Consider the following 24,673-nt stretch of genomic DNA (forward strand, 5'->3'; position numbering starts at 1 on the left):
TCTGGCGATGCCTTGGGAGGGATGTGCTGGGAGAATTCAGTTGTTCTGTGAGAGACTACATCAACAGAATGCCAAGGCCCTCCGCTCAGAGCCCAAGGTTGTATAATTCTCTGTAGTTTGGTGATGGGAAGGTAGGAGCAGACAACCTTCAACATACAAAGTGAGGAGGATCTGAACTGGGGTGGCAACAGTGGAAAGGGAAAGGGGACAGGTGGGAGGGAAGCCTGTCAGATGGGGAGCCTGACGTTTCACACCCATAGAACTGTGAAAACCGCACCAATCCTCACAGAACTCGGGAAGTCCTATGGCTCAGAGAGGTTGGGAAGACAAATATTTAGTTTCTACTTTGACACTCCTTGCTCAAAAGATTATTTTCTGAGTGAATGTTGGTTGGGTTTGAAGTGATGGTGAGGACAAGGCAGCAGGAGGAGATTTAGAAGTTCAAGGCAGTAACAAGATAAGAGCGTCTGCCATACGTAATTCAAAATAGAAACACCTCCACACAGTAAAGTCAGTGGAAGGGAATCCAAAAAACCGCTGCTTTTTCTCAAAATAAAGGATTGAATGAAATACCCTGTGAAATTATTTCAGTTTCTCTCTCAGCCCCTCTCTCAGGTTCCCTCTCTTTGTTGACACCCTGATCAAACATTTAAGCTGCCTTCTGGGTAACCTTACACCATCTAGGGCAGCCAAGAGGGAACCATCTCTTCAGGGTTAGAAATACAGAGCCAGAGTTTGAGAAAGAAGTAAGAAATGAAGACAGATTGAGGAATCCTGGGCAAAGAGATTTAAACCCTGGAAATGGACAAATCTCAGAGAAAGGGGATGTGAAAAGAGAATAGGGCTCAGACATGAAAATTGCAGAATTTCCACATTTTCGAGGCTGGGAGAGGGAAGGAGGGTCATCAAAGGAGACTGAGAAGGGGAAGCAACTAGAAAAACGGAACAATCACAGTGGCTTTGTGTCCATGAATGTAGTGATGAATGAATTTTGAGGAGGAGGAGGTGGTTAACTTCAACAAATGCTTAGAGAGGCCAAGAAGAGAGGTCAGGTCTTTCCACTGGTTTCTTCAGAGTCTGAGGAGCCACGGGCTACTGCCCCCAATTAGAGAAGGAGTGGACAGAGAGGTGATGAAAGCAGGAAGGGGACAACAGTCACAATCCACAGGGTGGCTAATGAAAAGTTGGCTGTAAAATAATTTGTCCAACTTGAAAGTCCAACAGAAATCCACAGAGTGCTGTCAAATGCCCAACCTTGTGCGCAGAATGCCCTTGCAGTTGCCTGGGGATGGGGGAGGAGCCGGGAGGAGGCTGAGAAAGCTTCCCAGTACTCACGTCCCTCTCGGCTTCCTCCTCCCTCCTGGGTCCTGCCTGTTGCGTCTATGTTTAGACACAGTTACAACTAAAATATGTGCCACCTGGCCCCTGTCAGCTCACACTGAGACGCCGGTGGACTTTTATATAGCTCCAGGGACAAAGGAGGGAGCAGATGGGACCTAAGGAACGCAGAATACTACGTTGCCTGGTGCAGTGAACTTGGGCTGGCCAGCAGATGGATCCTCTTGGAATGGGCTCTGGGGTTGCCTAGCAACCGCTTCTCCCAGGCTAGCCCTCTAAGTTCCAGGAGCCTGGGTTCGCTCTCCTAGGCTCACTAAGGCTCAGTCAAGCTCTGTCCAAGGGGAGGAGCGGAGCCCACAGTGGCTTAAGCGCTGGGTTGAGCGGCACCCTTTCTGGGCTCCTTGCCTGGCCTGGGGCAGAGAGTGGCACAGGTTACCTTGAGTCCCATGGTGACAGGGCTCTCCCTGACCCAGTGCCTATGCTCCAACCTGGTACTTAATAAATGTTTGTGGGGAAGGAGAGCAAATGATGGCTCCCTGGTGTGGGTTGTCATTACTTTTACTATTTAATGAAAGGGAGTTGGCAAATTGGAGAGGGTTTTCTGTGGCTGATGTTCAGTATGACCATATGGGTTGTTAAAATATTGAAATGCTTACCTCCAGTATGGTTTGTAGCCACAACTCTGAGTCCCCAAACGCCCCCAGTATCCAGCTTGCCCTGGCTCCTCCCCTATCACTCACCCCCAGAAATGCTCAGGATCTAGCAATGAAAGGGCTTTCATCGGGCACAGTAGGGCCCTTTAGGACCTTGCCCCAGCCCTTCGGCCAGCAGCTGACCCTCTGGACAGGAGGCATACAAGCTGCACTTGTTGTTATATCATTTGACCATTTTCTTTGCTTCAAGCACTAGACCGGGTAACTGAGCCCTCTGCTACCACTGCCTGCACATCTGCACCCCTTCTTCCCGCTGCTCTTGCTCTCCCAATGGGGCTGAGGGTACACCAGGCTGAGACTGGGTGGGGAAGGCAGCAGACAGGGAGCATGGGTCTTGGCAGGGGTCCACTCTCTCTGGAGCCCTGGCGGACACATGGGGGAGCTGCAGGTCCATTCCCTGCCCTGCCAGGAGGGTGGGAGAGAGTGAAGCAGCCGGACCCAGGAGGGAAACCCAGCCTCCCAGATTGGGTCAGGCCCTCTGCTTTTATTGCCGCTGAGGGCTCCCTGGCCTCAGCCTTATTTGGTTAAAAACCCATAAGACAGGGCCTAGAAAAGGGAGCCGAAGCAATGGGAATATGAACCTGCCCCCACCCCAGGCCTGAAGTCAAGTTTAACAACTGCTTACATTTTCCTCCTTAAAAGGAGCCCTGAGCTGAGTCTCACCCCAGTTATCGAGAGGCCAGTCCTCCTTGTCCCTCCTCCACACAGCTCCGGGGCTTTCCTCTTTGACCCTATCCCTGCTGGAAACTCTGCCACCACTAAGCACAGCTAGTGAGCCCGGCTGGGCTGGTTTCTCGCTGGGCCTCCAACCTGCTGTCAGGCTTCCCGTCTACACCAAGTGCGTCTGCTGGAGGAGCCTTCCTGTCAGCCTCTGGCTTCCTGACTCCCCTTCTCAAGAATCCACCTGTCTCACCTGATCCTCTCCTCTGCGTGGGCCCCGGCCCCCTCTCCCTGCTGCTTCTCCCATTCCCAAAGAAATAAGTGCTTCTGCGCTCTCTTCCCTCTTCATTCTCATCGACTTCCTTCCATCCTCCAAAGTCCGTCCACTCCTGGAGGAGGCTGTGGTGGAGGATGGAGGGGGCAGGGGGAGGTCTGAGCTCTGGGTTTCTAGAGAGGAACAAAGCAGGTCCTCCCTTATTACCTGAGTGGGGCAGGAGAGGGGGATGTCTGCTGGCAGGTCCAGCGTATCCATTTTCCTTCCTAGTGGTTCAAGCTGAGTGGGGAAGAAAAGGAGACACAGGTGTACTAATCTGTTTCTGCTGAAGCAAACACTCCCTGGCAGCATCCTGCTGTGGGGAAGCTCGGAACTTGATTTTAGGGGGTTTGGCTTCCACTCCTGGCTCTGCCAGTTGCCAGCTGTGGGATACTGGGCACGTCACTTAGCTTCCCTAGGATTCAGCTTCCTCATAAACTCCTAACACCTCTCTTGCAGGGCTGTTGAGAGGCTTACATGAGACAATGTGGTGTAAACTGCCTGGCGCAGTTGCTGGCACATAAAAGAAAATGTTGAATAAATGTGAGGGCTCTGCCTCGTGTTCAAGTAGAAACGCTCATCACAGTTCAAAGCACGGAGAGGAGGGGCAGTTGATCCTGGGCCTTAAGGATTCCATATTTTCAATTCTATAGATTTCTACGGATGTGCCAGCCACCGCTCTTCTATTGCTTGCAAAGAGAGGCCGAAAACAAACTCCATTCTATAGGGGCTGTGCTTTTCTCTAGACTAGAACCCCAGAGAATGAGGGATGCCCCACTTTACCATGTTGACCCAGAGGGCTCTGGAGAGCTGGGAGTGGAATTTCTGACTTGGGTGGATGCAGTCTGGGGCGAAGAAGGACAAATCCAGGTGCCCATCCTGAAGGAGAGAAACGTACGTCCTCAAGATCCTGTCGGCACAGAGGGTGGAGGGGGAGCCACAGCTGATCGGCCTGACCCCTGGGATTGACTACTCAATGCCCTCCTCCCCCGAGGGTGCTCCCGGCCATTGGCCTTCTACTGAGCCTGCTCACCTCAAGAGGGAGATCAGAGCAATCCCACAGACCAACAGCCTCAGGTGACCTCAAACCGCCACCCTCCTTTCTGGCCCCGCAATTCCCCTTATTTAATCAAAAAAGTGCCATATTTATTTTTAGGCACTTTTGTATAATGCCCTAGCCATGCCATGGTTGAGGGAAAGAGATCCTAGCCTCTGAGGAGGTCTTGGCTAGCCAGCTGGGAAAAGCTACTTCCCAGCCCCGAGCCGGCTGGTCCCAGTGGTCTTGGTGGGAAGAACAGGGCCGAACCTTGGGGCAGACATGGGCAAAGCCAACGCCAGGGCAGCATGCCACCCTCCTCTCTCTTGAGGCACTCAGTGGTGCTCAAAGCTTCTTCAAGCTTCCCTCCAGGTAGGTGAGGCCCTTAGGACGGAGGCCCAGGTGCACAGAACCGAGTCCTCACCCTGGTCCACTCACAGAGTTCTTCTGCTCAGAGTGGAAGTGTCAGGTGGAGAGCACAGCGAGCGGAGAGACGGAATACCCAGCACCCTCCTTTATAACTGCAGTGTTGTGTGTGTGGCAGAAAGTGAATAATCTGGGGTTGGACACATTTAAATCTTGTGTCTCTGTCCCTTATTCCCTATACGATTTTTGGAAGGATATCTCACATCTCTGAGCCTCTGTTACGTGGGGATGCTAATGACCATTTAAAAAGGTAGTTGTGAAGATTTTATGTGTGGGAGGCACAGTGGCACGTAAGAGGTGCTCAATAAAACGGAGGCTGCTCCTGGCAGTAACCAGAACATCCCACGTCAGGCCGCCTCTGGAAATGCAGCTCAGATGCTCAAGGAGGCTGCACCCACTAGAACAGCATCTGGAGAACTGCCTGTGTCTTTCCTGTTTTATTCCTACTCTCATGGAAGCACTGTCCTGTCTGCCTTGAATTTCTGTTTCCCCCCAGGAGCCCCAACAGCAGGGGGCAGGGAGCATACCGCCAGGATGGGGAGCTGGATGTTGTGGAAGAAAGGCTGCAGGACCACAGAGAAGTCCTCCTGGGTGTCGTAGCGACCCGACTCCACCAGCTCACGCATGCTGCTCTGAGGACACACGCACAGGTGCCTTCAGCACAGGCCCTGGGCTGGCCAGGTGCCCAGTGGGGAAAGGGTGGGAGTGATGGGCAGGACCACTGCCCCCAGCTCCCTGGATGGAGTGGGGTTGGGGGGGGCTGACTCAGCCCCTCCCTTGAGAACACAAGTGCACTTGATTGCAAATCTCTTTCCAGAGAATTGAAAACAGGTTGTGTCACCTTTTTATTTTGGTTTTAAGTGAACTGCCAGCTCTCAAGGGCCAGGCAGGAAGTCCCACAAAGAAAAACCTGGGGTCTCTAGAGGGCCCCCAGGCTCGGGATGCAACTGCCCTCCTGACAGCCTGCCTGTTGAGGAGGTGGGTGTGTGTGGGGGGGGCAGCTGGGCCCCCAAAGTGCCGGGAAGGGAAAGGGGTCCCTTGGGGAATCCAGGGCTACCGACTTCTTCAGGCCAAGCATTGGGGTTAAGCCACCAAGGGCAGCTCAGCTATGAGGACTTTGCCGTCTGGAGTCCTTTGAGGTGACTCCAATCCCGGTATCTGAGACACCCCATCCAGGTGGGGCAGAGGAAGGGCCCAGGATGGCGAAGTCCCCCCTCAAACCCTGAACAGCTCTTCCCTTCCCTGGGTGCCTCCCCTAGGGGGCCCTGGGCTAGTGTGTTAGAGCAAGGGGGAGCAGAACACACAGAATGGTGCCCTTCCGGGTCTCACCTGGTAGGCTTGGGCGATGGCCTCCAACCTGGTCAGCTCTTGGGAGCTCTCCCGCGGGGTCAGAACACAGTTACACAGAACACTGCACAAAGAGGGGGAGGCAGGAGACCCAGAGCCGAAGCCCTGGTCAGGGCCTGGCTCTGCTGCACGGGGACAGCTCCCGGGAGCCCTGGCTTAGGAGCACATGTGCCCTGCGGCCATGATGCACGTGCTGAGGGGCAGGTTTCAGGCCTGACCCGGGGCCTGGAGAAAGTCCCAAGGGTGTATGAATGAGCACCCTCTCACATTAACGGAGTACAAGTATTGGGCTGCAGGCCCTGGGTCTGCAGAAAATTACGCTGAGCCAATGAATTTAGGCCATGAAAATTCAATGTCCAGTCTTTAAGAATTCACCCTTTGGTCCTGGAGCTGGTATTTTGGGGCCTCTGGTGCTCATGCCCTCAGACACCTCCTTGGTTCACACTAGTGCCCCACTGTGTCCTCTTTTGTTTTATTATGAGTTATTTCACACCCATAAAATACACTTAATGTTAAAATGATATCTCTAAAGTCCTCAAAACAGTCCCTGGTGCACAGTAAATTCTGTAAAAGTATTTGTTAAATAAATAAATGCACGTATAAGGTTGGTGGTCTGACGGTTAAGGTTCGGTGCTCTGACTGTGAGGGTCCATGGTCGTTCCTGGTCAGGGAACCACGCCGTCTGTCGGTTGTCACACTGTGGTGGCTGCGTGTTGCTGTGATGTTGAAAGCTATGCCACCGGTATTTCAAATACCAGCAGGGTCACCCGTGGTGGACAGGTTTCAGTGGCGCTTCCAGACTAAGACAGACTAGGAAGAAGGACCTGGCCACCCACTTCTGAAAAAACTGGCCATGACAACCCTGTGAAGAGCAGCAGAGCACCGTCTGATGGAGCACCAGGAGGTGAGAAGATGGAGCCAAAAGACTGGGCAGGGTTCCGCTCTGCCGAACACAGGGTTGTGAGGAGTTGAAATGGACTCAACGGCACTAACAGCCATGTATAAGGTATGAAGAATAATAAAACACACACCTGTATACCTCTCACTCAGCTTCAGTAACAAAACACTCCCGATCTGGAGTTCCCTTGTGTCCCTCTCCAGTTCCATGCTTCCCCATAACGGTAACTGAACGTGTGCATCATTTCCCGCTTGCTGTCGCGGGTCGACCACGAATGTACACATCCCTCTATGTACCCGCTTTTCACAGGCCGGGCTCCGCTGTCTCTTGAACACCAGCCTTGTCCCAGCCCTGGTCTCTCCCTCTGTGCTCCCCCACATCACAGAGGTTCCTGCTGGCACCCTGAGGTTGGGTAAGGGGGACCACGGATCTGACCTCTGAGAAGAGGGTGGTCCTGGGGCAAGACCCCCTTTCCAGACTTGGCTTCACGGACAGACCAAGTCACAAAGAACCCAAGGAGTCACCGCCATGTGAGCCAGATCGGCGGTGAGCACTTCTCCGGCCAGGGGCAGCCAGCACCTGCCTACCTGGCCTGCTGTACCGGGCACTTGTCTGGGTTCCCCAGGAACACCTGCCGCACGACGCTGGGGCTCATGAAGTCCACGAGGTTGACCAGGGCTCTGGGCACCTGTGGGCAAGGCTGCAGGTGAGAGAGGGGCCCCAGCGCCTCCTTCGTCAAGCTGCCTTAGGGCCCAAGAAGGAGAACTGGCACTAGGGTCCCTGTAGATCTCCAGCTGGTCATCCCTCAGTGGAGTTCTGGGGAGGCGTCTACACGGGGTTACCGCCTGGGGCCCTGCGCACCATGCCACTCACATGGGCTGCAGCGTGAACGGCGCCTCCTGGAGTGGGGACCACGTGGCAGACCAGAGTCTAAATGCTGAGAGCTCAGCTGTGTTCAGCCATCAGTTAGTGAACTCAAAATTTGGTGAAATAGGTGCCCCGTCTGCCAGGACGTTAGCCCTCACCAGTTCCCTCTAGCACAACCTGGACTAACTCTGCTGAGCGGGCTGGGGACTCCACCACTCAGAGAAGCATCTGGCAGTCAGAGTGCTCCCTCCTGGGCAGCCGGAGCAGCTTGTCCATGCTGAGTAATGGGGAGAGAACACGCTGCCGGGAGCAGGACCAGAGAGGGGCTTGCTCTCGACACACCCTATGGCTCAGAGTGCACAGTACCCAGCCTGGGAGCCGACCAGCTGCTGCCACCAGGGAATGTCCCAGGTAGCGGTGGGGGGACAATTAGTGCACACAGTGCCTCCCCTTCTTCAAGCCTGAGGTCCTTCTGGGCTGATTCTGAATGGAGTGAGGCTTACCTTGACGGTAGGGCCCGAACTCCGGAAAGGGAAGGCGCCCATGCCCTTGGCTGTCTCCTTTACCATCTTCCCCCATCCACCTTGCCCGCACTGTGGGTGAGCTGTGTCCAGCTTGTGGGAGCCCCCCACCCACCTCTCTGTGCAGGATGTCCAAGGCGTTGCGGAGATGCTCAAAAAAATTGGCTGCAGAATACAGATTCTGGGAATAGACAGGAGGGCAGGGGAGGAGCTGGTTAGGGCAGAGGGCAGCTGGGCAGTTGTAGGCCCCCCAGCTGGCTCCTGCCCCAAGGACTTCTTCTCCCTCTCGCCTCCAGCTGTGACAATCTCAGCATGTTGAAATCTGAGGTGAACCATTGACTACTTGCTGTTGTCAAAGACGGGCCAGCCACAAGACTGGAGCCTTCAGCCACAGATTTAGTCCAGGAGCAGAAAGTGCAGAGTCCTCCTTCCAACTGCTTGGGGTTTGCAGCTGCTTCTTTTTCTGAATTCTCAGGAATTGTAAGAAAGGGGAGTAGAAGCACCATATATCTGCCACCTGCTGCCTCACACCACCTGGGATGTGGAGGTGGAGCCAGAACCCTGAGGCTCGTGGGGTAAGAAGTGTGTGAACATGTGTGCATGTGCGCGTGTCTGAATTGTACGTGTGCAGGCACACACACGTAAGCGTGTTGGACAAGTCTAGGGACTGCTCTCAAGGAGGATCTCCCAGGCCTACAGGTCAAGGTCAGGGGCAGCGAGCAGCCTGGCCCACCCCTGTTACCGAGTCCGTGCAGTAGTCACACAAATCGCTGTTTCCAATCAGCACCGTGATGACCTTCCAGTCCTCGTGGAAGTTTACTCTCTACACAGAGGAGGAAAATGCTGGATGATTCCAACAAAGAAACAAAAATGCCACAGCTCTAGGAAATCCATTCAACCCTCTAAGGCTTCCTTGCCCACTTGAACTAGTAGAATCAATCTCAGAGCTGAAGGAATTTTAGAGGTTTATTTATAGACCACAGACTGTAAGGATCGGGAGGGACTTTCCAGGTCATTGTCACCGACAACAAACCTCCCATCATGGACATAATCTCCTCCAGCTGGCCTCAGACAGGGGCTGCCCTACTGCTGCTTGAATGCGTCTAGTGACAGGGTGCTTACTACTTTTCATGGCAGTCCATTTCATTTGAGGACTTTAGTGGGTTAGAAAATCAGTGTTTAAAAATAACCATAAGTCTGACTCACATGGTCATCTTTCATCCTCTGCACCAGAGCCTGGACTTGGTTTGTAAGTTCCCTGAGAAGGAGAGAAACATCAGTCCTTCTGTTGAGGAACAGTGCCCAGATTTTTCCTCCTAAAGTGTCTGAACTGGAGGTTTCCATGGCATTATCCCCACTGCATGAGCTGGCAGAGGCTCAGGGACAAGAAGCGACTTGCCTGTTCTGGAGAGTTATTAACCCTTTGAAAAGCCAATTGTGTGTTAGTCCTAAAGCTGTAGTCACGGGTACTGCCAATTATATTTGTTGCTTATGGTCTCCCTTCTAGAACTGCACATGCAGAGTGTCTTTTAGGATTCCATGCTAGGAAACCATTTGTCACCTTTGAAGGACTGGTGTAGACGTTGAATTTAGACCTATGAAAGTTTTAGCATGCTTACCCTTTTCACCCCGGCTGCCAGGAAGCTGAGAATTTGATGTTCAGGCACAATAACTATAAAAATGCTTATATTGACCAGTTGCTTTCTCTTTTTCCCTCCTAGTGGCTGTGATTTTTATCTTCCTTGTTATTTGTATTATTATTTTTTTTTTGTAAACTTATCTAAATGCTTCTTTTAGAAAGAGATGGGGAATAAATTTACACTGTCCATGTGCCTGGGTTTACAACCCCTGGAAGAACTAGATCTCAGGCACCCTGAGATCCCCTCTAACTCAGGCCGCTGTAGGGCCTGGGTGAGATGGATCCACAGCACAGTGTTCTCCCAGGACCTGGCAGTTGGACTACCTGTCCCCAGCTGTTTCTGTTACCAAGAAGGGTCTACCCAGGCTGGGTGTACGGGTCTAGGAGCCATGCCCATCAACCAGAGGGTGTGGGCCTGAGTAAGAAGATGACAGTTGTGACAGAGGCTCAGACGGCTGGGCCAGGGGCTGCACGAAGCAAGGAGACCCAGGCTGCTGGGGCCTCGAGGAGCAGGTGAGAGGTCTCATCGGGAGAGCATCCTGGAGGCTGAGCCATTCTGCTTCAGCTGCCTCTGGCTTTTTGCTTCTTGTTAGCGTGACAGTGGGCTAGGGACAGGACAGGACTTGTCGCCCCAGAGGCCCCCAGGACTGGAGATTCTGGCTTGTCCCTGCATTTGGTTGGCATACCAGGCTCTTTCTAAGGAATTGCCACTTGTGAGGCTTGGAGAGAGTGACTCTCTCCAGCACCATCATGCCATGGGAAGTTTGGAAACCTGGGGACGGCTGTCAGTTAGTCGAATGATTAGAACATGCTGCACAGGAAAGCAAGGCCAGGCGTTCAGCCTCCAGGGCCATGGCTCCTGTCCAGGCTCCAGCCTCCCAGCTGTGGCCTTGACCACAGGGGTGGCCAGGGGAGCGCACTGCAGAGAGCCCTGTAAATCACTGCTGCAAACAGAGAAATGGTCCCTTTGCACACAGTCAGTGCTACAAGCTTACAGGGACTACGTGCCTCCCACCCCCCACCCTGCAGATCCCCTCCCCAAATGCCGTACTCAGCCTTTGCTCCAGAAACAGCCTGATTGAGGAACGCATTTGTGGCATTGGCGTCACCCGTGCCTACCGCGTAGCCTGTGAGATTGCCGTTAAACTTTCGAAGGATATCTGGAAGAGGAGGGGGTGAACAGGGACAGGGGGCTTAGGACAGGAGGCCAGCATATCTCCTCTGGTCTAAGGTCCTGGGCAGAGGCAGGCCAGGGGAGGCAGGGAGCAGGGTGTGTGCCGATAGGAGTTGAGGCCTCTTGAGTTGAAATGACTCAATGACAGGACGGGCCAAGGCAGCAAGAGCCTCTCAATAGTATTCTTCTTCCTTTTTTTTTTTTTTTTTTACAATTCACAGTGCAGCTCATGCTCACTGTCTCATTGGACTCTCTCTGCATCCTCTTGGCCAGTGGAAGAAACCTGAGGCTCAGAATGTTTGGTAACTTGCCCCAGGTCACCTGGCAAGCACACAGAAAGGCCAGGGCTTGAACTCAGGTCTCCAGGCTCCAAATGCAGCGTTTATTCCACCCCCTCCAGCCGCCTGTGCACCGGCCTCTTTTCCCATTTCGCGGTAGTCCATAAGGAAGATGTTATTCCCTCCTTTCTCAGCTGAGAGGCACTCTCAGGAAGCCTGGGGTCCAGATGGGACGAGGGGACAGACTCAAGCCCCTGGCTACTTACTCGGTAAGGTGGTCACGTTCTCCAGGGAGCCGTCCCCTCCTGAACTGTAGGGAGTGAGCAAGCCAGTGAGAGAGACTGAATCAATACAGAGTCTCTACGGAACAGCGCCCCCACTTTCCTTAGTGCCCACGCCATCAGCGCCTGTAAGAGGTGCCGGACCCTTCTCTCCGTATTTGAGGGATACTGACAAAATTTGAATTCCCCAATGGGTTGGCTCCCCCCAAAGCCGGGATTTGAAGGCAAAAGAGAGCTGTTCCTTTTCTCCACCAAATCAGGAGGGAGAGCACTTAGCGGAGTACATATTTGGTGCCCAGCCATGAACTAGATTCTCTGCATTAGTTATCTCACATCTCCAAACAAGCGTATGACGTCGACGCGCCTATCTCCATCTCACAGAGAAGGAAGCTGAGGGGCAGAGCGGTCAGTTAACTTTCTAAAGGAAACTAAAACCCAGAAAGGTAACTAAAAACCAGCTGGAGCCCGAAACCTTTAGAAAATGGATAAGCTCTTCTCTGCCCAGCGGTGAGGTCAGTTCCCCTGGAAGGTTCAGGGGTGGCCTCTCACTGCCTTCCACGCTGTAACTTCATCTAACCTAATCTAGTTTTACGGCCCTCAATCTAACGTCAAGACACACTCAAGAGTTCATTTACGTTCGTGCATTGAATTGAATACCTGTGGGAGATGAGGAGAGCAGTATTTCTGCTTTAATAAAGTCCAGTGTTCAGGTAAACTGTATTTACTGATGTTTTCTTCTGTACTTCCCGCCCCCATGCCAGCATTTTACTCCAGGCCAACAGATTTTGAGAACACAGCGTTAGCATTCACCCTCCAGGACATAGAGACTTCCAGAGGGCAGGCCTGGATCAAAGTCAGGGCTGTTCTTCACTCCAGGGAATGCTTGGAATGAAGGTGACTATTTCATACTAGAGTGGTCAAGGGCTTCTGTCCCAGGCTCAGCAGCGGCGAGAGGACACCGGGTGAGCCTGCCTCACTTCCTCACCCTGGTCTCTCTCCCCCACCTCCCATCAGAGGTCTGAACCTAACTGGGCTGGTGGTGCGGCATTTGTGCGAGCTTACAACTCTTTTCCAACTCTGCACGAAGCTGCTGCTTTAGCTGCTTCCTGATCCTTCTTTCTTTGGACTAAAAGCATTTAATCAACACTTTATACTTGAAAGGAAATTATAAATCCAATCACTGTGTTCTAACTCTGCCTCCTTTCCTCCTTCAATAAACATATAGAGATATACATAAACACACACTTACGCACATCAAGTACTTTCTACTGTGATTTCTCCTCTAAAAGTATCTTTGTTCTAGAGGCCGGCCCTGTGGCATAGTGGTTAATGATACGCACTATGCTTTGGTGGCCCAGGGTTTGCCGGTTGGGATCCTGGGCACAGACCTATGCATCGCTTGTCAAGCCATGCTGTGGCAGGTGTCTCACATACAAAGTAGAGGAAGACGGGCACAGATGTTAGCTCAAGGCCAATCTTCCTCAGCAAAAAAGAGGAGGATTGGTGGCGAATGTTAGCTCAGGGTTAATCTTCCTCAAAAAGAAAAAGGAAAAAAGTATTTTTGTTCTAAAACCTGTGTGGTGGCTGATTAAACCAATAGGCTACAGACATCTCTCTCTGAACCCATTTTAAGTGAATAATTCCAGGAAAAAAGAGAGAATTATACAAATAAATATAAAGGGAACAAAAATATTTAAGTTCTTGTTTTGATCAGAACTACATGAAATGTGTTAGAAAACAGATCCATATGGAACATCTAATTTACATGAGACCCTTCAGATTAATGTAATTCATACTACACCATGAGCTCAAAGGCTGTCACCTGTTGTCATCCACAATGCACAGAGAAATACAGAGTAGATGCTCAGCAACACTTGTTGAAGGAGTTTTGGTAATGTGAGATTGCACTCCTAGCGAATAACACAAAGAAATGCATTTTTTGGCATGTAAATTTTATTTTGGTCCTTTGAATGATGCCAAACAAGCACACTTATTTCAACTGAAGAAGAGGCAACACACTAAGGACCCCTGGGCCTGCCACGCTCTTAAGCTGGCCAAAGCTGAAACCTTCCACTGGCACACGATCCTCACAGGCCAAGAGGCCTCAGAAACATTTGCAGCCAAACCTCCTTCTGCAGGTCCTGCTCACGGCCACCCACCTCCCAAGAATTCTGGGCCTATTCCCTCCCCCATCCGACTGTTTGAGGTCCTCTCCCTCCACTTCCTGTTTCCTTGGAGGAAGAGGCTCAAATTGCATTCTGAATTTACCAAAATCATTAATTGCCTAGTATTTCCAATCCAGAAGCTTTAACAGCTTCAGAAAACTGCTTTTCTCAGATCAGTCTACTACATGCCATTTTCTAGGGGATGCTAATAGGTATTAGGAACAAAGAGGGAGTTCTGGGATTAAGGGAAACACTGGATTAAACAGATATGGTTTAAACAGATTTCTTCATTGTAGGGCTTCAGCCTCTTTAACCCGCTAACATGCACGTGAATTCCCCAGAGAAAAGACATGGTAGGTAATGTTTCCCCCCAAATACAAAGAATTTTACCCTCTTCAGGAACATGTCTGGGGTTAGTGTTCTATGGGACACACTTTGGGAAACACTAGTCTGTCTATTCCACCAAATGTGAAACTGTCTCTCAGACTCTGACCCAGAACTTCCATCTTCCATACAGGTGGGTCTTGGGACAAGTATTGAAACATTTAGAATAAACGGTTTAAAGGGACAGCAGCCATTGAATATACAAGGCTTTGGAATTAGAACTAAAAGATTGAAACATTAGGTCTTACTGGACCTTACTTGTAGGAGAAACAGCAATGGCTCAAGGTTTCCATTGCTGCAGAGAGAAGGGTGAGCAGAAGATTGCCCGTTCAGATCTGGATCCCAGGAACCTGTCGGGTTGAACTGTTCGTGAAGCCGGGCGCATTACATCGCACAGCCCCGGACTGCAGCGCCAGGAGCAGCTCATCTCTCATCCGTGGGCTGGCTTGTCTACTTTATTTTCCGTTTCCCACTCTGTCATAGGAGGCCACCACCTTCTTTAGCTGAGACTAAGTGCGGCTGCCTCCACCTCAGGCTTTTTCTTGATTGTAATAAGTCTGCTTTCTCTCCCTCTGGCTTTTCTTTTTCTCGAAGCCTCAGTGGGGCAGAGTGGTCAGGAAGCGATGCTCTGTTTCCCTCACAGCCACTTAGAGACGCTTGCCTGGCTGAGGGAAGGGGGAGGCCTGGGGGAGCGGGGGACCTGGGAGGCGTTCCCCTCAGCTCTCAGTGGGTACTGTCCTCGTGCCGCCCCTACCCTGGGTCCTCTCCCGGGACAGCGAAGGCTGGGTGGGGACGCCTCTCTGCCAGCCGGGGAAGCCTTTCTCTCTGGGACTCTCCTCAGGGTTGACCCCAGAACCGTCCCTACATTGTTCCCTCTCACTTTCTTGGAAGAGACATTTCATCTGAATTCACTGTGAAGAAAAGGGAGAGGGCAAGGCCTCATTGGGCCGCCCAACTTCACATTAGCACTCTGCCCTCTGGTGGCTGGCTTTGCTCTAGTTGTTTTGAATTCTGAGCTAATCGCCAATGACTGTGAAGCATATATTAACACCAACTTTATTAGGAAAGAAAGAAACTTAAGAAAACCCACATCTACCCACTCACCTGACACACCGAGAGCTTTCTACTTCCAAGTCTGGGCTGCCCATTCTCGGCTATCTAATTGCTAATTTGTCAAGACGTAGCTGGGGAACCCCCTTCTCTGGGAGGCCCTCCTGTCCCTGCGGGCAGGGTTGGCTCCTCCCTCTTCTACATTCCTGCAGCACTCGGGCGTCTTTGATTTTTAAGTAGCACTTCCCAGTTGAGCAGAAGCATTTGCCTGTGCTCCGCATACATCCCTCTCATCCACCGGCCCCAACGCCTAGGACCAAGTCGCCACATGAGAGAGCTTAGCAATGCCTGCCGGCTGTGATTTTTATCTTGGTTGTTTCCCCCTGAAGTGTGTGTTGCATTTCGGAGTTTTCTGGACAGATGTCAACATATACATAAAGGCAGAGGTGTGACTACAGAACGACATGAATAAATACAGATAGTAAACAGATGTAGGAGCATCTACATGTACACAGATACAAGCACACGGGCAGACGAAGACTCAGAGATTTGGTGATTTTCGGGTGCACTTCACATTGGATTTGTTGACCCAGGAGTCTGATAAGAACCGGTTTGCTTTTCTGCACAATTGAAAAAAAAGAAAAGGGTTGTCAACAGTAAAATATCCTGTCTATTCACCATATTGTCATATCTTGCCGGAACATATAAATTTTCCTTCTGAAAGCCCCTTCAAGACCTGCTCCTTGCTCCTTTGGTACTTACGCATTTGTGGGAGACAACCCCCCACCCAATCTCCGTGGGTGAGCCTGCAGGGGGAGGCGGTCAAGGGTTAACATTACCTATATGACAGCCCCCGATACTGAGTGGTGACGTCAGGAAGGTCGTTTGGTTTGGAGCCAATTCCATTGCCAGCCTTTGAAAACACACCAAAATCCAGAGGAAAATCAGCAAGTCAGAGAAAAGGGAGGCTGTGCAGGCTCTCCACCCTCAGCGCCCCACGAGAGGCACGCTGAATCCGGAGGCAGAAGGCCCTGGGCTGGCCTTCTGAGACACTCCTTCTCAGCTGCGTGCCCTCTCCAAGCTCGGCGGCTTCCCTGCTGAACTAAGGCCACGCCCTGCGTATCTCACAGGATTGTTGTGATGACCAAATTGGATCATAGTTGTAAAAACCATTTTGAAAACTCTACAGTGCTTTGCAAACGTGCGACACTGTTATATTCTCACTACTAGCATTGTGCTCTTAAGTTCTTTCTGAGCACAAAGAAAGAGCGGAGAGATGTGAGTGGACTGCAGTGGACAGATTTCTCATAAACGTCACATTTCTCCTCTTTCTCTCTGGGACATTCTGTAAGGCAATCTCATGGCCTTGGCGATCTGGGGGGTAAAAGGCCATATTTCTTGGAACTTAGGAGCAGAGCGTTAGCCACAACTGTGGAATCTTTGCTGCTTCCCGTGCAGATGCAAGAGGAAACAGACGTGAGGGTCTGAGCTGCTCATAGAGCATTATCCAAAGAGAGAAGAGCACCTACACAGGTATGTTTCGAAGACTTTTGGGGTCAACATGACATATTTTTGCAACTGTTAGGAAAGTTTTGTTAGATGTTCAAAGCCTCCAATATGTGAGATGATTCAGTTCACTCCTGAAAAAGATCTCCCCTTGCACACCTGATGGAGAAAGTGGCTGCAAAAGCAAATGATGGCAAGCTCTCGGACTGACAGAATCAGGATGGAGAGGGGATAAAGTAGAGGTCAGGAGTGCAGGCCCTGGAGTTAGGAGGCTGGGACCTGAAACTCACCGCCACCCCCATCCCACCTGGGGCCCAAGAGTCCTTACAGTCAGAGAATCCCCCAGAGCAGCCACAACTTGGATATCTGCAGGTCTCAGGGAGTGTACTGGAAAGACAATGGACACACTTGAGTCCCCAGGAAGGAAGAAAGAGGAGAGGTGTTGAGGGAGAGGAAGAAGAGGGGAGGAATGGATGGATGGTAGAGAGGGGAGAGTGGAGTCCCACCACCTTAGTGCCGGTGGCCACCTGGGATGCCATCTGTGACCTGAGTGCATAAGCGGGGGCACTAAACCATCTGCGATGACGCACAGCCCATTTAAAGCTGGGTTCTGGATTTCCACCAAGAATCTGAGAAATAATCATGTCGGGCCTTTCCCTGCCCCCACATCTCTTCTGAAGACTCCAGGGAACTTTCGAGCCCTACTGCAGGTGGCAGTGATTGCAGAATCTGGGGCCACAGGACAACCCACAGAGTTGGCTCCCTCTTGGGCCTCCCTGAACCCTCCCTCCCACCTCTTGGCCTCCCTGAGGTCACACCACAGGGCTGGGCCACTGAGCGGGGAGCTCATAGGGCTCCTCCACTTGTGTTCCCTTTAACGGGCTGAAGTGGGAGGACAGCACACAGTTCCTGGCCAGGCCACCTTGGGTCCTGCTGGGTAAGATGTCACTACAGCGTGGAGGGGGACAGAGCAGGGGCTTGTCACAGGCGACCAGCAAGGCAGGAAGCAAGCACTGGCCATACCTGTGTCATTTAGTTACACATGAAAAACCTCGTCAGGGCACTCACTGGCCTCTAAGTCCTTGTGGTGGGGCCCTGGATCCTGGTAGGTCCTCGGGGGCTTACCTGAGGTGGGCGTCGAGGGAGAAGGAGCTGTGTCCCTGCACGACAGCTGGCTCCCATGATCCTGAGGGCGTAGAATGAATCCCAGAATCTCAGAGGTGAAGGGACCAGAGAGAGTGGCTGAGCATCAGACTCACTCAGAGAGCTTTAATGCACAGACTCCTGGGCTCACCCTGCGGAGGGGCCTTGAAGAGCCTTTGAAGAAGGCCCCCGAGGTGATTCTGAATATCGGCCAGGTTGACATCCTCTAACCTAGTTTAGACTCCTCCACCATCCAGTGCAAGAATCAGGGCATCAACAAAATGACAACCCCCCGCCCCCGGCTTCTGCAGCAGCTTTATGAGGAGGATGGTTATCTGCATTTAGTCTTTTTTTTTTTTAAAGATTGGCACCTGGGCTAACAACTGTTGCCAATCTTCCTTTTTGTTTTTCCCAAAGATTGGCACCTAGGCTAACAACTGTTGCTAATCTTTTCTTTTTTTTTTTCTGCTTTTATCTCCCCAAACCCCCCCTGTACACAGTTGTATATCTTAGTTGCACGTCCTTCTAGTTGTGGGATGTGGAACGCTGCCTCAACGTGTCCTGACGAGCAGTGCCATGTCCGCGCCCAGGATCTGAACCCTGGGCCGCCGCAGCGGAGCGCGCGAACTTAACCACTTGGCCACGGAGCCGGCCCCTGCATTTAGTCTTTGAAGAGGCTGAGATTTGACTGGCCGGCCCTGTATCTGGCTGGTTACCAGTGGAGCTTACTCTGACATCCTTGCTGTCTGGGACTTTATAAAGAGTGTGAATCCCCCGTGGCTGCCCATGGGGAACTCTTGCCCAGATTCCCACCCCGCCCTTTTGGGCCAATCCCAGCTCAGGGGCTGCCCACTCCATTGGCTGCTGAGCCGAAAGGAAGCAACAAGTAGGTACCTGCACGCTGTTCTTGTAGGTGCTCAGAAATGGCCAGACCTGTGGGAAGAGTGGGTGTGCAAGCACAGCAAAGTCAGCTTGCTTCCTGCACTGCTCTCCACTCCAACCCCCCAGAAGGGCTGCCCTCGGTATAAACACTTTCCACACTTTCAGCCTCCCCTGCTCCACGTTCACAAGCCCCTCCCTTCCAGGGTGACCACTGTGGGTTCCCTCCCAGCATGCACTGTGGCCTTCTCTGCAATAAACCCTGCAGAGGCTCCCAGGAATGAGCACGTCTGCTCTCCGCCTCCCACCCAGCTGGCTGTGTCACCTCTCTTTCTCAACCTTGCCCCCTCCCAATGGAGAACCACTTTCTGCTGATACAAGTCCGTGTCCCCTACTCCTTAGACTCTCTCACCACTGCACGCCACTCCCACTCTGCAGCAGCCCGGGCCCCTTCCCGCTCAGGCAAGAAGAGTCAGCTGCTTTGAGGTCCTGCCCCAAGCACGCCCCGGCTTAGTGTTTCCCGGTCACAGGCCTGGACCCCTCTAGAAATACAGAGGAATTTGCAGAGGTCCAAGAATCTTTCTGACAATTTTTGAGTGAACACGAGGGTCTTGTTCTGATTTGCCTTCGCAGCTGACGTCTGCTTTCCTAGCTCCAGGTTCCAATTGACCCCCCTCCACCTCCATCCTGGCAGGTATTATTCCAGGTCTCAGTTCCTCGCTGTACCCATCCTGCCATGGAAGCAATGACTACATGAAGATGGGGTGTCCTCCTGTCCCATCCTGCCCTTGACATTCTCCCTGCCCCTAGCCTTCACAATGAGAGCTGGATGGTGCTGCCATGTCCCTCTTCCCAGCTGGAAAGAGCTGTGTGCAGCCCAGACTTGGGATTCTAGGGCCTCTTGGCCACTGTGGGGCTGTCATCCCCCGTAGTCCAACCAGACAGGGTACAGTGGATGGTTAACCAGAGTCTGGAATGGATGGGTAGGTGAACACAGCTGGGGGTGGGGGTGAGAACCTGTGATGAAATGAACTGAGAAGCCTTAATGAGAACCTTTAAAAGGCTGGAAAAGATGCTTTAGATAGACCTGTTGCACGGATGTGCTTTTCACTCTACCTGGTTTGGACATGCGATATTGATCTTGCTTTCAAAATTATGCTGTGTTGTCTTCTGGCCGACGGGTTCCAGCTAAACCAAGAAGCAGGAACATGGGGAGTGAGAAAGAGGTGGTGAGAATGGAAAAGTCAGGACGTAGGTCAGGGCTAAAGACGGGAGGGAGGGACAAAGGAAATGGACCTATCACTGCAGTGCTGGGGTGCTGGGGATCACACAGCCTGAGCAGTGGGCTTCTGAGGGCCCCCGAAAGCTTTCCAGAGTTTCTCTTATCAGAGGGAGAATGATGTCTCTTTCAGTCATCTTACCATGTTATTCCAGAGAGCACTGGCTGCATGGGCATGAGCCTTGCTACTGAAGTGGAAACAGTCAGGAGCGAAGAAAGAGCTGTCAGGCAACCCCTCCTGGTCACAGGGCAGAGAAGAGGGGCCATGTTAGAGACGTGGGACCACACAAGTGTCGCCCAGAAACAGCCGGGCCCGATCTGTGGCTCCCACTTCTCTGCGATGCTTGCTTTCCTTACCGAGGTCTTTGGCATGTCCACTTTTTCAAAGAACGGCTGCACGACCACTGTAAAATCTTCCCTCGTGTCGTATCGCCCACTCTCCACCAGCTCATGAGTCCCCTCCTGCAGGAGGAAAAGGGACAGGCTCAGGGGCTGTCTGCATCTGCTCAGTCTCTGTGCGACCTCTTCCTCCTCCACAGAATTAAACAGTCTGACCTCTGAGTGAAATCTGTGCAGCAAATCTCAACTGATAGGAGCCAGCTGGTACCTTTTTAGATCAGCCTTTATCTCTACCCCTGTCCCCACCCTCTGCTGCAATTGCACATCTTTGACCCAGGCTGTGGAAATGGGGAAGGTGAGGAAAAACCTAAGTCCATCAGCTTGATCCCCTTTTAAAATTTCTGATTAAAGACAGGGTTAGGGGGTTAAGTATTTTATTAAGTGACTTTTGGGGTAATCCTTACATTAATTTATTTCTGTCTTACATTTGTTCATAAACTCAATGGTGAATGAACAGCTATTTACATGGCCGGTGCATCGTGTGTGTGTGTGTGAGTGTGTGAGCACGTGCTCCTGTGCACGCGCACTTCTTTGAGACTCTCAGATCTGTTTAGGAGGGTCACAGAGCTGGCGCTCTCACAGCTCGCACTTGGGCTCAGTTCCAGGAGACCAGTTATCCCAGGTCTGGCTCCCACTTCTGCCACCTCTGCCATTTCACTATTTGCCACATTTCCACCATTTGGGGCCAGGACCCTGGCTGGAGAGCGAGCTCAGGCTTACATAGCCGGGAACATGAGTGTGGTCACTTCAGAAGACACCATGCATTTTTTTCCCAGGGTCAGCCAGAAAGAGAGCCCCTATTCTGGGGATGCTCACCTCTGACCTCCCAGGAGAGTCTCCTCCAGTTACAGGCAGAGCCTTGAGTAAGGCAGAAGGTGCAATACCAGTAACTAGTTGTGTGACTTTCAGAAAGATGCTTTCCCTCTATGGACCTCTATTTCCTCATCTGTAAATGGAGGATGTTCAGCAAGGCCCGGACTGTCCCTCAAATCCCATCCAATGCTACTGGTTACTCTGTGGATCAGCCACAACGGCTCACAGCGGCACCAGGCGCCTCTTGAGAAATGAAAGAAATAGTGTCTAGAATGCCTGGCACATGGTGGTTATTAATTGCAATGACCATCTCCAGGGAGAGTGATAGGAAGCACAGCTTTTACAGGAAGAAGGGCGAGAGCATTCTGAGAGAGGGCTTGATGGCCTCACGTAGCTGGGCTGTGAGCTTCTCCAGTACGCCAGATCAGGCTCTCAAGATCAGGCCTGAGAAGAGCTTGCCAATCTAGAGAGGTTGGGGAAGGCAATTTTGGTGAATAATTCTTCTTTTTGGCTGCCCGGCATCTGAACCCACCCCCTACGTTCAAAAAACTCCACTGTATGAAGAGCAGCCTGCCTCCCACCATAGAAGGTGAGAAAGACAAATGCAGGCTTTCCCAATGCCCCTCACAGCTGGGGCATGGGCACATGCCCAAGGGTCTCCCAACTGATGCTCCCACCTCAGGCTTTGGGTTGGAAACTAGTGTTAGAAAGATGGAGGGATGGCACAGAATCCATTCTGCTGAGAGTGAGAGCTGCATCCAGTTCCTAGAAGCAGCAGTGACAGCGGTGTCCACAGTGTCTCCACTGGACTAGTTCTTTGGCCTGATTTTAATTCTTATGGCTTGGCCCCCTAGAATTCCATGATTCCACAATTTCTGGGGGGTTGGCCTCTGACCCGAGCTTTCCAGCTCTTCCAGACAGTCTGCTTAAATAACAAATTGGCTTACACTAACAAGAATTGCATAAGCTTTTGTTACTTGCACCCAAGAAGCTCACCTGGAACAGGTTTGCTCTCACGGCCATAACCTCGGCTGCCTTCCTTCCCTGCGTAGGGGCCTGGAGACACAGGCGCCTGCTCACAGCAGAAGGAAGTGCAGCAGGGGCGTCCCCAGAGGGCTGGGCAATGGGGTCTGAGGATTCCATTCCCCCGAGAGCCCTGATACCCTGGCAGCTAGGGCTGCCTGGAAAGTGTCTTCAGGGAAGCGGTTCCACTCCAAGGAATCCATGGGCTTGAAGCATGGACCCACCCTGGAAGCTGTTTGCAACCCACTCCAGGAGAGCCGGAAGACTACCACCGTCCTCTCCAGTGACCAGACAGTTATGTGGGGGACACTCAAGATAGTCAAGGGAGTCAGCTGCTCTCAGCAAAGATTTGATGGAGAAAGTCCTAAAATGAATAACCCACAGCTGTCTAGAGATCATCCGCTGACTTTCTCTCTTCCTGTGCTCCCCAGTAACACCCATTCCCCTGGGGGTAGGGCAGAGGGAATGCAGGTTATCTCACTGAATCCTCCAGACCCTCTTGGGTGGACAGGCTTTCCCACCCGGGAGCTGGAAGCTGATCACATTCCGTATGGACAACTGGACATATTTGTTTCTGTGTGAGGCCAGGAACTGAGACGTGGTGAAGTGTGTTTAGCACCTTGGCGCTACAGCCTGATTCAAATAAATTGAACCACAATCCCTGCTGCCTCGAAGCGTGGCTTTAAATCTGCAAACTGGTCAGTGGCAACCTCACCCCCAGTCCGGGTCAAAATAACGTGAGCACGTACTCATTTCCCACCAGAACAATCAAACCACACAGCAGTTCCCGTGCGATCTGAGGACCCTCCCCGCTTACCTGATACTTCTTATTCAGTTCCACGAGGGAGGCAAGTTCTGTGGAGTTGTCGTCAAACTTCAGGACACAGGGGCACAGAGACCTGTAGACCAAACCAAAGACATGCCCCCCACGCCACCAAAATCACCATCTGAACGCATGCTGCAGAAACGTCAGCTCGAGGTTCAGAAGATATTTGACTTGGAGGAATCAGAAGTCTGGGCTGCAGGGGGCCCTGGCTGGCTAGCCTGTCGACAGTACCACACGAAGCCAAAGAAAATTTCCCAGACCTGGATTTGCTCATGAAAATGATATAGCTACGTCTTCTGACATCTGCAGGAATGACTTACGGAGCTGAGTTACCTTCTGACTTTCTGAGGACGATACTGCACAGTTATGGCACATCTCCTTCTACGTCACAATGGTGACAACAATAATAACGGCTGACGCATAGTGAACGTTTTCTGTGCCAAGAGCTTTACGGTATTAATCTGTTCAGTCCTCAGCTATTCTAGAAGTTGTATGATCGTTATCTCCATTTTATGGATGAGAAAGCTGAGGTCCAGCATGGTTAAGCAGCTTCTCAAGGTCACATGAATGCTGAGTATGGAGCCAGGACTTCAACTGAGTCTGTCTGTCTGAACCTGAGCTCTGAATCCCTATTTCTGTCCAGTCTGTGCCTCTGCCCTGGCTGGGCATCTTGTAGACCGGGCTTTTTGTCCAGGGGGATGAGATGGTAACAGTGTGGATGGCCCAGTGTAGCCTCAGCACTATCAAGGAAACCACGACCACTGAGACAGAAGCAGAGAGGTGAGGAGTGCAGAGCAGCAGAGAGGCAGCAGGACAAGGCGACCCTGAGTCTGCCTAGCTGGGCAGTGACTTGACCATTTCAGATCTGAGAACAGACCTGGCAAATACCTACTCTAAACCTTTAGCTTAATTGTCTAAAAACCCTGAAGTGATCGGCAGCAAGAGGCTTTTGAGTGAACTGCTCTGAAGTGGAATGAATACCCTGAACCCCCATGTGGCCCAGTGACTGGAGAAAGTGGGAGCCAGGGGCTGAGTCAGCAGCTGAAAATAGCGTGCCCGACACCAGCTGCGTCAACAGGTATGTGTCATCCAGCAGCCGTCCTGCCTCTGCTCATAGCATCCTCAGGCCGTCCCCAGGGGACCTGTGCAGTCTGTGCCCCCCAGGTGAGGTTTGGTATGGATCTTTAGGGGAGCAGCCAAAATACCCCTTAATTTCCAAGAGCAACTCTGACCCTTGATAACCATTCATTCAGCAAATGAATGAAAACTCAGCACACAGCTGCTGGGCCCCTACGCTGTGCTGGCGTGACTCAGTTCAGGGCTATGGTGGAGAGGCACGTGAATAATTGCTACCTGATGTGCTCAGGGCTGTGGTGGGGTCTGTACAGAGCTACAGAGCTGGGGGACAGGGAGGGGGTGGGCACAGCCCCCGCGACCTGGGCTAATGGCACAGAGGAGGCCTTGCAGCAAAGAATGCCGTGAGAAATGTTCCTGCGCACATCAGAAGGACGTCTTATTCCTGAAGGCCATGGAGATGTGTAATGGGAGAGAGGGAGCCACCTTGGTGTGGCTCTGGGGGTGGGGATGAAGAAGGCCTCTCAGGGGACTTCCCAGGACTGGGGTTCTCTGTTCTTGGGGAAAGAATCTGTCCTCTAGGCCCTGTGATTCTGACTTGGCCACCCTCTCCTCCAGCAAGTGACAACAGCCCTACATTT

The 24,673-nt window shown here is 52.0% G+C and overlaps 1 protein-coding gene across 1 annotated transcript in view; it reads right to left on the bottom strand.

Annotated features, from left to right (window-relative positions):
• PLB1 (phospholipase B1) overlaps positions 1-24,673 on the bottom strand; it is a 127,238-nt gene that overhangs the window by 27,776 nt on the left and 74,789 nt on the right. The window contains exons 26-43 of the mRNA XM_046661319.1: positions 22,950-23,031; positions 20,255-20,359; positions 20,040-20,135; positions 19,735-19,806; positions 18,634-18,672; positions 17,722-17,782; positions 16,925-16,983; positions 15,930-16,003; positions 11,477-11,520; positions 10,810-10,918; positions 9,326-9,377; positions 8,862-8,942; positions 8,235-8,300; positions 7,319-7,419; positions 5,816-5,897; positions 5,014-5,118; positions 3,808-3,903; positions 3,193-3,264 (exon numbers count right to left, since the gene is read on the bottom strand). Of these exons, the coding sequence (XP_046517275.1) occupies positions 3,193-3,264; positions 3,808-3,903; positions 5,014-5,118; positions 5,816-5,897; positions 7,319-7,419; positions 8,235-8,300; positions 8,862-8,942; positions 9,326-9,377; positions 10,810-10,918; positions 11,477-11,520; positions 15,930-16,003; positions 16,925-16,983; positions 17,722-17,782; positions 18,634-18,672; positions 19,735-19,806; positions 20,040-20,135; positions 20,255-20,359; positions 22,950-23,031 (1,396 nt within the window). The remainder of the gene's footprint in view (positions 1-3,192; positions 3,265-3,807; positions 3,904-5,013; positions 5,119-5,815; positions 5,898-7,318; positions 7,420-8,234; positions 8,301-8,861; positions 8,943-9,325; positions 9,378-10,809; positions 10,919-11,476; positions 11,521-15,929; positions 16,004-16,924; positions 16,984-17,721; positions 17,783-18,633; positions 18,673-19,734; positions 19,807-20,039; positions 20,136-20,254; positions 20,360-22,949; positions 23,032-24,673) is intronic.

This window comes from Equus quagga, chromosome 5 (assembly GCF_021613505.1).
Source record: "Equus quagga isolate Etosha38 chromosome 5, UCLA_HA_Equagga_1.0, whole genome shotgun sequence".
NCBI lineage: Eukaryota > Metazoa > Chordata > Mammalia > Perissodactyla > Equidae > Equus > Equus quagga.